This window comes from Sabethes cyaneus, chromosome 3 (genome assembly GCF_943734655.1).
Source record: "Sabethes cyaneus chromosome 3, idSabCyanKW18_F2, whole genome shotgun sequence".
Classification (NCBI taxonomy): Eukaryota; Metazoa; Arthropoda; class Insecta; order Diptera; family Culicidae; genus Sabethes; species Sabethes cyaneus.
The window spans coordinates 84,838,395-84,852,895 of NC_071355.1; the positions used below are offsets into that span (position 1 = coordinate 84,838,395).

Genomic DNA, 14,501 nt, shown 5'->3' on the forward strand with positions numbered 1-14,501 from the left:
ATCAGTTTATTTAGTCAACTCTTGCACCTAGAAACATTCCAAACTTAATTAAACATCTGTATTATAAATCTTATCGGTTCTTCATACTTCATACGAGACTACACAATAGGATAAAAGTGTAAGGAAATATTTAATCAAGAAAACTGGCTAATTCGGCAATACGTGTGCTGTCCAGCAGTTAATGATTGTTTTGATTACTGTTTGCTCGCTAGTGCATTGCTTAAATTTAAAACTGATACAAATTTTGACTACGTACACCTCTAACGTTGTATGAATTCGAAACACTATGATCGAATTACGAATCGAGCGAACATGCAGTTTCTGGCTTTTCTCCCTAAACTCGGAGTGCGTAAAGAGGCCGGAGGCCACTATAACAACACACGAATGATGTGCAAACATGTTGAGGACTAACTGTGTGATGATGTATGTAGGCTGACAATTTCAATGACATAATATCTTAAAACCTACCAGTCATCGATCGACTTCGTGCTCAACATTTCACAGATACTCTTAAAAAATCTAAAGAACATTCCCGGCAGCTTTAACAACCTCTTTGCGTGAGTGCGCTGGAAGTTACATTAAATTGATTTATTAATCAATTTCAATTTGTCCTTTAATAGCTTTTTCAGTTCTTTGATTTCGCCCAGATGACTGTCCATGAGTTTGAGCCGAACGCTGGTTTCGTTCTTAGGGTTAAGTGACATTTGCTCCAATGCGGCTGCCAAAGAATCTGAGACCAGCGGGGCCTCCCAGGAAGCTAGAACAAGAAACAGATATAATATTTTTGAAATCATAAGCAAACTTCTACATACATAGTACTGTTTCACACTCGACTAGGTTGGTCTTTAGAGTGCGCAGCAGTTCGGCCACAAGAAGAAGTCTGTTTTTCTCGTTCATTACCACAGGGCACTCATGGTTGTTATGTTCGCTGTCCTTCTTTCTGACTTTACGTGTAGGTTGCGGTGGAGGCGCTTGCGAGTATTTATCATAGCAAACGGTCAGTACAAACAGAACTAGACAGGCAATCTAGAAAAAAACGTAATGTTTTTTATTATGACGGGAAGACACTTTAAAGAAACAATTTTTGACGACTTAGTAATAAGCCACTAAATACCAGTAATCTTTTGCTGTATCTGATTCAATAAATCTTTGATCGAAGCTTAAAGAAAAGCCTCATTTACATTAGGCGAGTGTGCTGGTTGTTAGCTAGCTAGTTAGCAGCGGGTATACATGATGACACTAGGCGAGTTTATAATCAACTCACAAACTCACTTGCAACCAGCAAACGCGTCTAATGTAATTGAGACTAAACTCAATTACCTCAATTCCGGCATTCACAGTATCATGAACCTGCTTGCGGTTCCACAACAGATCGCCCGACTTGTTATACTCGCTAATCGCATTCGCAATCATCACAAATAAATCGCCAATATCCTTTACACACACATCAGCCGCTGACCGTATAACGTCTTGCTTCTCACCCTTCCACAGCAGCAGCAGAAAATCTGCGAAATTCCTGAACACAGAATCGTATGGCATTCTCAGCAACAAATGTAAACGTGACGGCAATAAATTGACTAGAAATTTTCCGCTTATACTTTGTCGGTTTTTATCTCTAATGCTGCAAAACAGTTTCTCCCATCGCTGACGTAGGTTCGCCGCCGTATCGTAGTCTTCTTCTACTCCTTTGGCATATAAATCAATAAACGAGGAAACCAGCCTCAACAACGTTGATCGCAACTGTAAAAGATCCATCTCCTGTTTGTAGCTCTCCTCTTGAAATTCCGCACGCTGTTGTTCAATCGTCTTATGCTCTAGTACGACAGTGTATTCACTGCTGTCCTTCCGAACTTCTGTTGACCCTTCCGGTGGAAGAACCTTCGAGTAATCGACCGCCGGATCCCAGTGGACGAAAATGGTCAGATCACGATTATCACTCAAATCTTTCCAATTTATCCGGTCTTCCTGCGGTTTTATCCTCATTAATCGGTAGGCGATGAGATTCTGAACTATTGTACCACTAAAGCATACCATCTCTAATAGTAGTGCTTCCACCGAAATAAGCGTGAAATGAAAGCTGTTGGATAACCTATCTCGGAATTCCAGAAACTCGATTAACTTCGAGAATGAGCCAAAGTTGTAGGAAGTTTTGATAAACTCGACACTATTCTGGTGATCGTTGATGAAAAAATTAAGCGTCTGATCGAACAGCTGCTTTGCCAAGGGTGGAAAACCACCATTGCATAGCTGAGCACAGTGCAAAAATCCGAGTGAGTCTAGCTGAATGTGCTTAATGTCGAGGGATTCATACACACGGTGGGCTGTGTCCGTCATGCCCAACCTGTGATACAACTGAAGACTGAGAAGTTTTCCATGAAAGTTGTTGATGCTGTTGGATAGTAAATGTTCCAACAGGCAAAGTGCTTCCACCAGAGGCTCGGAGCGCTGAAGTGTCCAGGCACGGTCGTACATGATGTTTACTAAAAAGTATAAAATTTTGAAATAATATATAACGGAATAATCCGATATGAATAGATTGCAATGGAACTCAGGTTTTGAAAATAAAAAAATCTTACCGGCCAGCAGGGCATATGGATCGGATGGACCCATGTCAGTGGGCAGCAGCCCTCTTCCAAAAGAATTACATCCATGTTCGTAATGCAAGCTGAACGCAGTGTAGAGTGCTGACAAATGCTCTTCACTCAATGCGGCATGCGCTCCGCAGAACCGAGCGATCTGCAGTGAGCAGATATGTCGTTGCATGTGCTCTTTCTGGAAAACAATCGGTTAAACACGTTCCAGTGGAAAATAGAAATCTCACAAATCTTACACTACTCGGTAATGTAACCGGATTTATTCGGCATTCCTGCATCAGCTTAGCTGCAAAACCGGGTCGTTTCGCTGGATCGACGTATTCCAAAAACATCTTCAGATCATTTGCACAGCATGTTTTGTCACCAAACATTCGAAAATAGTCGAGCAGCAGATCAGTTAATTCTCCAAACAGCTGCTCTTGGGCGCACTTATTTTCTACCATCAACCGGTTTAGTTCCAACCGAGCTAAATAGGGACCCCGATGCTGGCGTGGCTGTGACTCGATAATCTAAAAATAAATATGTTGAGTGTTTACATTTGTACAAGCGATTTTTCGCCCTACGCTGCATATGAATTCATGACACATTTCCGTGCTATAATCCGTTCCTGGAGTTTTGTCATCCGTTTTAATCAGTTCAAATGTCGACTGTATATAATCTTGATAGTAGTCCCAACGATCGGAGCTGAAATAAAATTCAAAGGTGAGTTTTGCACTAAAATCCCCGAATATACGCAAGGTATACTTACTCCTCCAGCAACATATTCTTCATCATTTTATTCAGATCCGCCCATTTATTAAGCTTTTTTAGTAAATCAATTTTTATCGAAGGTGGGGCACCTGGATAGAGTTTCTGGCATACAGTACCTTCCAAAAAGTCCAGCATCTCCTGATGTTTTCCCTGGTGTTGCAAAATTTGCAGATACAGTTGAACTTCTTGAGATGCTTCCAGTTTATTCTCTGCATTCAACTTGTCAACCATTCTTTGTGCTAAGGCCAACAGCAGTTTAGATTTTTGTGGATCCTTTGAGTCAGGTCCACGCACTGCTTGAAGAACTACACTCATAACAGCCCAAAAATAAACTGGGTTTCTTGGTTTTAATTTATACAACTGTAATGCTACCGTTTGCTGTGCTTTAAAATCGTTCACTCGCATGTGGGCAACGAATAACTGCGACAATAGTTCCTCATTGCCAGGATGCTGTTTAGAGGCATTGGCAAACAGCTGACAAATCTTATTCAGCTGATCCGTTTCTTTGTAGCAAAGGGTCATCACATGTAACGTCGTCGATTCGGTTGGTATTTCCTGCTCCAAGGCACGAATTAAATTAGCACTTTCCTCGTCTTTTCCTAATCGTATGTAAGCCCAGGCTTTCAATGCGCGACCACATTGAATGGTAGGATTTTTCTTGAGTACTTTCTCTACATCTTGTACAGCTTTTTTATAGTTACCGATCTCAATAGATTCTGCAATGAAAAATATATAGGTATTATAAAGACGTGCTAATTGATGCATGTAGGTACTGTCTGTATTCCCATTTTCATCCAACTCTCTTATACCCTCATTCGGCAAAGCCGTCTGTGTGTAAATGAAACCAACAATAACCTTACTTTCAATTCGTAGAAAATAATTCAAGCTAAAGTTACCCAAAATATTCAACGGAACTATCTAATGACTCCAATGGGGATAAATGTATTCAATGGAGAAACAAAACAACGGAGTACACTTAATAATTGCAATGATCATTTTAACATATTTTTGTACCCACCGAATATCGGACGAAGTCTTCGTTCTACCACGAGCTCCACGTTCTGCATTGCAATAGTTTGATGTAAGATTTCACAATACTGAAAACCTTATCTCACTATATTTCACGCGTTTTAATTGAATAAGAATCTAGACTATTCATTCAGTTTATACTCCAGCCACTCCAAAAAAGAAATCACATAAAAATCGGCACAAGCTCCGTCCCGAAATTTTTGCACGACAAGCGAATCACTCACACTCAGAAAGGAAGAATAAGAAACTCAAAAAACGTCGCTGGCAGAGTCGCAGAGTTGAATGGCTTAGCTGCTCGCACTGACACAAAATCAGGTAATGAGCTGTCATTATAGTATACAAAAGTATAAAAATATATCTCTCTCGCTTACCCTGTCACGCTAATTAAAGCCCTACAAAGGTACAAGGTTCGACCGGCGGAAATTTCCTACACTGAAACTAATAGCGTTTTTGCTTTTTAACCAGGAGTATATAGTTCAGTATAATCAATATATCCAGCTTTTTACGAGCCATAATGGCGGACGTGTTCGTAATATTTAAACAGCATTTTTGACATTTCTCTAATACGTCGCACGTTTTCTTTCCGCACATTCCTTTAGTTTTATCGTGAACGCGCGGAAAGAAAACGTGTGATGTATTAGGGAAATGTCAAAAATTCTGTTCAAATATTACGAACACGACCGCCATTATGGCTCGTAAAAAGCTGGATATAGAATGCCAGTGTCGCTGGTGTTTCATGGATATTTTGGTGGCAAACATGTTGCTGGTTCGTGTCTTGGATACGGGAACTACATTGTCAAATTGCCCAATAGAAAATTTTCCTGCCGACGAAATACCCCAAAACGCAAGGGGTCGGTCACTCGGCACAGCCGTTTTTATGTTAGGCGACTTGAAACGAACCGAGCTGTGCCGATGCTGTACCGAAAGTGCCGAATTGCAAGATTTGTTAAATTAGTTAAAATCTGATAGATCTGGCAACCGTGCGAGATGATTTTGACAACTGGCAGTGCTCCCATTTCATATGTAAAATTGAACCGGAGGTGTGTAAAGCCCTGTAAATGTTATTTTTATAAGGCTTTAGAGGTGTGCCGTTTGATATCTCTGCAGTGCCGGGGCACTATGTGCTGAGTGTCCGACCCCTTGCCAAAACGACTAAATCGGGTGATTTATCCTACGTGATTTACGGAAAAGCAGAAGGATTTTTTATTGGGTTGCCTTTTTAGTTTGACAATCAGATTCCCGTTTCGAATCGATCACTCACACATATGCGCATACAGTGTAAATACGTAATTTTCAAATGTGTGATGTTTACCACGAGCACTGCAGCGACACTGGCATTCTATCCAGCTTTTTACGAGCCATAATGGCGGACGTGTTCGTAATATTTGAACAGCATTTTTGACATTTCCCCAATACATCGCACGTTTTCTTTCCGCGCGTTCACGGTAAAACTAAAGGAATGTAGGGAAAGAAAACGTGCGATGTATTGAGGAAATGTCAAAAATGCTGTTCAAATATTACGAACACGTCCGCCATTATGGCTCGTAAAAAGCTGGATATATATTGATTCAACCAAGGGGTCGGACCAAGGGGTCGGACACTCAGCACATAGTGCCCCGGCACTGCAGAGATAGCAAACGGCACACCTCTAAAGCCTTATAAAAATAACATTTATAGGGCTTTACACACCTCCGGTTCAATTTTATATATGAAATGGGAGCACTGCCAGTTGTCAAAATCATCTCGCACGGTTGCCAGATCTATCAGATTTTAACGAATTTAACAAATCTTCCAGTTCGGCACTTTCGGTACAGCACCGGCACAGTTCGGTTCGTTTCAAGTCGCCTAACATAAAAACGGCTGTGCCGAGTGACCGACCCCTTGTAGTGACTATATATTGAGCTTGCTGACGTTTATCGTACGCACACATCGACGCGCGGTTTGTTGTTGCTGTTGTTAGATTTTACATTGATTTTACACGTTTGTTTTTGTTTTCCCCCAGTTATACCCCGGTAAAAAAAACATACGTATGAGTGAAAAACGATAAGTTTTTGTAGCCTTTTGCACTGGGCTTAGCAAGCTCTGTAGAGTGGCGACAATGTCAAAATTTGAATGATAATTATTTGTCAGTGTCATTCCAATCGAGCAGAGGCGACCAATCCAACGCGTATGCAGGAAAGAGAAAGAAAATACACATTGCATACTTTTGGGATGACATGTCGCCACTCTGTATATAGTCACTCTAGTTAGAGTGGCTATAACACAGAGAACAGATGAACAGGCTCGAAGGAACTAATCAAATTTTTGTGTGTAAAATCTGTCGGTGGCGCCCTCCAGAAATAGTTTGCCAAACGCATCAAAAAATATCCATGTACCTTTATCAATATTACTTTGTGCTGGAGTTACATAGCAGCGATGGCAGCGACATCAATATTTAGTTTGTCACTTACTGCTCGAGGGGTGCTCTATTGAAGGATTACTCGTAGATTACATAAAAACCTTTTACACACTTTTTGTCGATTACCTGGTAGTCTGTTCTCTGTGGCTATAATCTAGCAAAAAAATAATCATGATTACCAAAGATTACTTAAAATTATCATTGATTTGATTAAATATACCGCACTTCCCACCAAACTGGACTCTGCAGTTTGAAAGTGCGACTGCACCCAACTGCGATCAAACTGCGACCAACTGAAATCACTGTAGTAAGAAAGAGAAAGAGCAACGACAATGTTGCTGTTTCGTTCCGTCATGTACATTGGTATAGATCATTTTGCGATGACGTCATTTTGCCGTCAAATGACACCACTTGGTGGTTTGTTTACATGTTTTTTGTCACATCCAGCGGTTTCGATTTGAAATTTCGTGAAGGATTACTGCAACAGGCGCTATAAAATGCATGTAAGGTGCTTTCTCTTAAATAAAAACTATAATTTTTTATCATTATCTGCCGGACAAAGATAGAAAACTCAATTCAAACTTTAACACCATGTAAACAAACCACCAAGTGCTGTCAAAAAAGTGTGGTTAGGGGCTCCCGTGTAATGATCTATTAGGGAAAATAATCCAGATTTAGCTGCCAGGCACAATATTACCACAGACTAACAGACGTAACACTTCGAACAAATTTTCCAACAAAACATCGTTTCATTGACACCCCTAAAACTTGGAAAAAATATTAGCATCACCTGGTGCAGTCTACGCGCTACGCAAAGTAGTTTGCTATAAATTTAGCAATGCTATCCAGCTTTTTACGCGCTATAATGGTGGCCGCTATAAATTGTGTTCATAATATGCGAACAATCTTTTTGACAACTCTGCATACATCAAATCTGGCACTCTTCTCTTGCAACACTACCGTGCTCTTTCTTTCGTTTACGTCAAAGAAGGAAAGCAAAACTGTGCGAAATGTAAACAAAACTATTGCCTTCCTTCTTTTGCGTAAACGAAAGAAAGAGCAACACTGCCGTACAGTAGAAGAGTGCCCAGTTTTGATGTATGCAGAGTTGTCAAAAAGATTGTTCGCGTATTACGAACACAATTTATAGCGTCCTCCATTATAGCGCGTAAAAAGCTGGATAAATTTACTTGTATATTATCTGCCAACAGCACCAGCGCAGTCGAACGACGTTCTCGCGCAGCGACTGTTGTTTGAGTCTTGGCTTAAGCGAAAATTTGAAATGAACGTTTTTATTGACGATGAAATGAGGCTTCAGTGTTACGTCTGTTAGTCTGTGATATTACACTGATTACCATTATTCGTAATACAGCCTGAATTCGTTAATTGGGCCACGACTGCACTCCAGCTGATTCGCTAATTGGGCCGACTGACAGTTGTTAGAAATTTCTAAACTCGAAAATTCCATACAATTTTGACATTCAGGTTGTCACATAGCCCAATTAGCGAACACTCAATTAACGAACCGCCCAATTAACGAACCACCAATTAACGAAACTTTGCTGTAAATTGATTACAAAAGTAATTTTTGATTAATACGCTTTACTGGAAACCCCTTGAAAAAGGGTAAAAACGAAAACATCGCATGAAACCAAAACGACAATGACAGCTTCATTCTCCGCAAAATTAGAACGTAAACAAATCGCAAAGCAAAAGCACTAGTAAAATAATCTTGGTGCTGTTATTTACCATTGAATTTTTCTATTTTCGTACTGTTGTACTTGGTGTATTTTTTTTAGCAATTTGATAAATAATTTTGTAAACCGTTAACCGACATTCGATTCAAGTTCAGTTACTTTTTCTTCTTCAGTTTGGTTCGCGAATATTGTTACTTCTTACGCTGAAATTTGTGCAAGCTGCAATCGACGAAATAGCATAGTCGCAAAGTAGCTGCTTCATTAGAAGCAGCCGGAAATGTGTGAATTTGGGAAATGAAGGACAACGTTTCACTTTTGGAGAAGTCTGAATTTATTTACAACGAAGAACTAGTACAGAAAATCTACATACCTGCACTCGAACCGCAGGAAGAACTACTTTCATACTACCAGTTTTTTCGTAATCAACTAGTTATTTATTTGCGCGAAACACTGGATCATATACTGTTGGTTGTTTTTATTTATACATTGGTATGCTTGATCCTGTACAAACTGCTCTTTCATCGCTGCAGTCAATGGCTCATGTTATTCCGCAAATGTCGTCTCCCTCAAACAAATCGCGCTTTGCTGGTAACTGCTCATCCCGATGACGAATGTATGTTTTTTGGACCGACAATTCTTGAACTCCGCCGTCGGAATTGCCGCGTATTTTTACTGTGTTTATCAGAGGGAAATTATGGTCAACGTGGGGAAGAACGTCGACAGGAACTATGGAACGCTTGCGAGTCGTTGGGGATTAAACCGGAAGATATAACGCTACTAAACGCCACCCATCTGCGGGATGATCCTGCACTGGAATGGAAGACGGTGACTATTGCTAACCAAATTCTAAAGTATTTAGAATCGCTAGACATTGATCTTCTGGTTACCTTTGACAAGGATGGTATTAGCGGACATCCGAATCATAGTGCAATCTATTATGCGACAGCATCGCTTTGTTTGGCTGGATTGATTCCAAGCAGTAAGTTTCGTTACTTTCAAAATAATAGTTATTGTTAAATATTTTCTATTATTCACAGAATGTAAGGTGTTAACACTGGAAACAGTCAATATTTGTCGAAAGTACATATCTGTGTTGGATTTGCCGCTTACGTTGTTGCTTTCTACAAATTGGTAAGAACGTTAATACCAAAATATTTTGGCCACCCAACTAAACTGATCCAGTCCATTTTGCAGGGCCGTACTAAGTTGGCGCTCACGTCGTGCTGTACAAAATTCTATGAGGCTTCATCGTTCGCAGCTTGTTTGGTTTCGGAAATTGTACATAATATTTTCGCGCTATATGGTCATCAACTCATTGAGAGAAATCAACAAATCAGATGTTGAATTCGAAATTTTAGATTCATAACTATTTAGCAATGTTCACAGATGACTCGCACGAATAAGTAGGCAGTTATGAATAGTTTCTGTAAGCTTATGTGCGGCTTATTTTATCGTTTAAAGCTATTTTGTATCAAGATCCGATCCAATGCCATCTAGTATAGTAACAGAGCAAATTTACTCTATCAGCCTGAAGGAAAACAAAAGCGGAAGGAATCTTTGATTGAAACCGTAAAGCTTTTTCAGCTAGTCCTTTGAAAGTGCAACGTGTGGAACACTGTTTGATGTGAAACAAACTTAGCTTAATATTGATATTTATTTGAAGAGCGCGCAACAAGAATATAACTGAAAGTTAAAAGTTGTCGCTGATAGACTTCAGTGCATAATTAAATGAACCTCAACGCGACCGTTGTTTCGATTATGTTTGTTCCTCAAATTAATTTTTAAAGCTATACTAAAGATTTGTAATTTGATTTTCAGTGTTATAAATGTGTTGATTTAAAAATAACAAAAAAATATATGTAATAACAAATCCGACAGAACTAGTTTGTCACACATTTTTAGTGAATAGCCCATAACGTACTCAATCGTTAACAGCAGTCACTAAACTAACTTTTGTCATACAAAATAACACGATACAATATATGTTCACTCTTTGCAAATTTCAATAAATTTTTATCATAAACAGACTTATTACTAGATCCGAAGGTTTTGAGCTTTCTTTTAGAATGTGTCCTTGAGCGTTGTTCTGCCGCATTTTGGTATGGGGTTAATGTTTCTTGGACGTCATGATGTACATTTTGCATAATGAGTGGATGCCAATCTGGCTGGTAGAGATCAATCAATTCTGAACGCGATTGACGGGGCGGCATTCCGGTTAAATTTAAGGTTCAAACACGAATCGCCGATTTCTGGAATTTCAAATGCGATTTTTATGCTCAAAACAACAGATATGTTCACGAAAATTTATCATTGTGTTCTGACAGACGGAAAGACTTATTTGAAATTACAGAAATCAGCGATTCGTGTTTGAATCTTAAAAGCAAAGTAAAGTCTAGGGTTAAAAAACGTCTTTAAGACTTTGCTCCCTTCTTTATCGACAGACTTCGCAGTCAATTATTAGAGTATAGGGCAATCACGGAGCTATAGTGAACGAGCCTACTAGACTCTGGCAGCACCGCCCATCCTACATTCGAACATACGACGACTGGCTTGTAAGACCAGCATCGTACCTCGAAGCTAACTGGACAAGCTGAACGAGGAATTAGGCCATTTAAGCCTATATATAGAAGGAGGAAGGGTTAATTCATCATATTTGAAATATAAAATGCTCATATGGAATGATCCCGTTTCTCATTCATTCGAGAAAAATACAGCGATTTCCGAACAGGACCGGCTCAACAAATTTCATAAACAGCACAAGCAACTTTAGGGTCGTCGTCGTTAGCAGCATAGAGCCGGGGTGACTCGTGCTGTTTCAAGCAGTCGTCTCCATTCAACTCCATCTTGGACCACTCATCGCCAATCTCCCATCTCGGACGCGCTCAGAGGCGCGTGAATTCCTTACTAGCAGGCTTGGCATACACTTTTCGCTTCGATTCTGCTCTTTTGATTACTGCATCTCAGCCAAGCAAAATTTAAAAAAGTGATGTATGGGGCGTTTGTAGAATTTGTTATTATCTACAATATTGCTGAAGTAAGCATTACTGTGCATTTTGTATTTATGGCGCTATAAGGCAGCTACCCTCTTGGTAACAAAAACGGCATTGCTGACCTGCAGCGCCGTAAATACTAAAGATAAAACTTCACTTTCTTCAGCAATATTCTAGACAATTACCAGCTCTACAAATGCCCCATACACCACTTTTTAAATTCTGCTTGGCTGAATTTGCAGTAATCAAAAGAGCAACATCAAAGTGAAAAGTGTATGCCAAGCCTGCTTACTTGTGTTGCCGTCCGCGGTCACCAGCGGTGCCAAATACACGAACTCATCTACCACTTCTAGTTCGTTGCCCTCAAGAGGTTACTGGCCGTGGAAGACACGCGTTTGTTTTCTTTGAGCATCTTCCTTTCATATATTTAATAAGCCATCACCTTGTCTCAACTCTCGCAGCATCTCGAAGGTACTCGAGAGTGGCTGCGAGATGCGCACGAAACACATTACTCGATCCAATCTGATCAATCACGTCAGTTTATCCGGAATTCGGAGATTATCTGTCACAGATGGCCTCTATGAACTGTATTGTATGCAGCTTTGAAATCAATAAAGATGTGACACGTGGGTACGTTGTACTCCCGACATTACAGCATGATCTGTCGGATAGTAATTTGGGTCACAGTTGCGCGAGCCCCCAAGAAACTATGAAACCCGCCTGGTAAGTCCCTACGAAACCCTGTTCTGTCGGTGACAGGATCTGGGAGAGTACCTTGTAAGCGGTGTTATGCCACGATAGTTGCAACAGTCGAGCCGATCATTCTATTTGTAGATGGGACAAACCACTCCTTCCATCCATTCCGTAGGTAGCTTATCCTCCTCCCTAATCTTAGAAATAACGCAATGTAGAGTCGTTGCTAGCGTTTCTCGGCCATGCTTAAAAAGCTTGCTGGTGGGCGTTCCTTACCTGCGGCTTTGTTGGTCTTCAGCAACTCGATTTCTACTTTGATTTTTTGGAGATCAAGTGCTGGGACATTACTATCATCCATGGGCACTCCTAGGTCCTAGGTTAGGATCGTGGGCGAGCAAGAGTTGGTATTTGGACAAGTTCTCGCTAGTGGCATTGCTCAGTTAATTTTCCAAGTTTTTTTTTCTCTTCGCCGCTTGTTGGCATTCCCCATTATTAAACCAAATTTTTTGTTTACTACGGGGTTCGTCATGACTCGATGGTCACCTTTAAGCACCTAACTCCTCGGAAAAAGTCAGTGCTTCATCTAATATTCGAGTCAATGTCAGTCAGAGTCAGAGTCAATATCCGCATCCCATTAGGGAACATATGTTCGTAATGTTTGAGAAGAACCGGTCTTCTATGAGAACATGATCAATCTGGTTCATTATACGGTGGTCAGGTGATCTCAATGAGGCTTTGTAGATATTTTTGCGTGAGAAAAAGATGCTCCGGATCACTAGGCCTCGGGAAGCTGCAAAGTTTATGCATCGTTGGCCGTAATCGTTTTGTCAATGTGCAGGCTATGCGGTCCTGGGTATGAAATGGGGAAGGCAAATGAGGAGCGTCCAATATAGCTCTAGCTATCCCAAGCCCCTACCTAGCGCCTCCACGTGGCCATACCTGGTAATGCTCTATTGAGTAGCCATGCTGGGAGGTGCGATGCTGGGTGGTTCCCGGCTGTCTGATCTCAAAACCGGGGTTTCCGGCAGACGGCGGAACCACACGGCCTTGCGAATTGGTAAGCCTAATTTAGTTACTTTAATTATTTTTTTTTTCGTTTTAGCTTATGAAGCATCTCCTGCTATATAGTAAAAACTTTGGCCAAAACGAGTCTCAATACTGCACATACCAGAATACCAGGTTACCAGAATGAAAAATTAAATTAACTCTTAGAAGTACTTAACCTCAAAGGACGCTACTCTATTCCATACGAAGGACTGGTGGTGAGATTTTCTATTTTTACCATATATACCGCATTTCATCTTTCTTTATTATTATTAACAGAAGGCTGTAGAAGGCTGGATGATGGAGTGGATTGCCAACCTGAATCCTTAAGGTCTGAAGCAAATATTTCATTTCTCAATTCAAAACAAACAAATCATCACGTGGGTTAAAATTGGTACAGCGAAATTGATTATTACATGGAAGGATCCTAATGCTGGAAGGCGACTCTTATAACCCCGGAATGCGCACAAGTGCCTCTCCTTGTGGGTCCGCCCAATTCCTTTTGACCCTTCGGTAAGAACATTAGTGTGAAATTCATTTGATAATCCAATTTGGATCTACTGTAATTCTACCAACATACATTGGCAAGTCCTTGAACTGATGGTGGCTTTCTTCTACTACTTCTACTATGTGCAGGCTATGCGGTCCTATTACCGTGGTATATCGTTCTATACTTTTTTTCCTACTGACCCTGGGCGTTCATATCCCGGATGACAATCTTTATGTTCCGTGGCGAGCAGTAATTGAAGAAACGGACCTTTATCCTCAATAGACACATTCTCCGTTGATCGCGTACCAATCTATCGCGTGATTCTGCATTCTGCCCGACGCTACAAAACCCGTTCCCAGTTCATGGACAGTGCCACCTCCCGGGTACCTGCAGCGCGAACAGTGGAGGTGACAAATGTGAACTCTTTGCTACCTACTTCAAAAATACCCTTAAAACTTTTATTGCATAGGAAGGACAAGTAGCCTCTGTTGTCGGAGATGCACCGTCTGATATTTATGATAAATTTAAACACTTTTCATATAAATAACCGATCAACTCATTGAAATTGCAATCAAAAGGCTTAACTAATCGATCGCTGCTGGATCAAACGGAATCCTTTCATGTGTTCTGAAGAATGTACCACTGCTGTTGATCGTCCGCTAGCAAGGCTAGTTGCACTTTTGCTGAAGCCATTGCAGGAACTACTAATGCGCTTTTCGAGATGGATGCTACGACAGAGTTACCGTTAAAAAGTCACGCTTTATAAAATATATTCCATAGACATATGCCTATCTTCTTGATGGCACGATACTGCCA

At 40.6% G+C, this 14,501-nt stretch overlaps 2 protein-coding genes across 2 annotated transcripts; one reads left to right on the plus strand and one right to left on the minus strand.

Annotated features, from left to right (window-relative positions):
• LOC128739142 (phagocyte signaling-impaired protein) lies at window positions 1-4,590 on the minus strand. Its single transcript, XM_053834544.1, has 8 exons — window positions 4,363-4,590; window positions 3,343-4,060; window positions 3,158-3,278; window positions 2,831-3,103; window positions 2,577-2,772; window positions 1,321-2,480; window positions 813-1,026; window positions 1-757 (listed from the first exon to the last, which is right to left on the minus strand). The coding sequence occupies exons 1-8, from the start codon at window positions 4,409-4,411 to the stop codon at window positions 579-581; spliced, it is 2,910 nt and encodes a 969-aa protein (XP_053690519.1). The 5' UTR covers window positions 4,412-4,590; the 3' UTR covers window positions 1-578.
• Window positions 4,591-8,567: 3,977 nt separating this feature from the next.
• On the plus strand, window positions 8,568-10,459 carry LOC128739151 (N-acetylglucosaminyl-phosphatidylinositol de-N-acetylase). Its single transcript, XM_053834566.1, has 3 exons — window positions 8,568-9,447; window positions 9,506-9,599; window positions 9,663-10,459. Exons 1-3 carry the CDS (start codon window positions 8,763-8,765, stop codon window positions 9,832-9,834), a joined length of 951 nt encoding a protein of 316 aa, XP_053690541.1. The 5' UTR covers window positions 8,568-8,762; the 3' UTR covers window positions 9,835-10,459.
• Window positions 10,460-14,501: the final 4,042 nt, after the last annotated feature.

Coding starts and splice junctions, on each gene's coding strand:
- LOC128739142 (XM_053834544.1), bottom strand. CDS start 4,411: ATGCAGAACGTGGAGCTCGTGGTAGAACGAAGACTTCGTCCGATATTC. Junction 2,481..2,576: donor TCCATATGCCCTGCTGGCCG/GTAAGATTTTTT, acceptor TATACTTTTTAG/TAAACATCATGTACGACCGT. Junction 1,027..1,320: donor CTGTGAATGCCGGAATTGAG/GTAATTGAGTTT, acceptor GTTTTTTTCTAG/ATTGCCTGTCTAGTTCTGTT.
- LOC128739151 (XM_053834566.1), top strand. CDS start 8,763: ATGAAGGACAACGTTTCACTTTTGGAGAAGTCTGAATTTATTTACAAC. Junction 9,448..9,505: donor GGCTGGATTGATTCCAAGCA/GTAAGTTTCGTT, acceptor TATTATTCACAG/AATGTAAGGTGTTAACACTG. Junction 9,600..9,662: donor TTGTTGCTTTCTACAAATTG/GTAAGAACGTTA, acceptor TCCATTTTGCAG/GGCCGTACTAAGTTGGCGCT.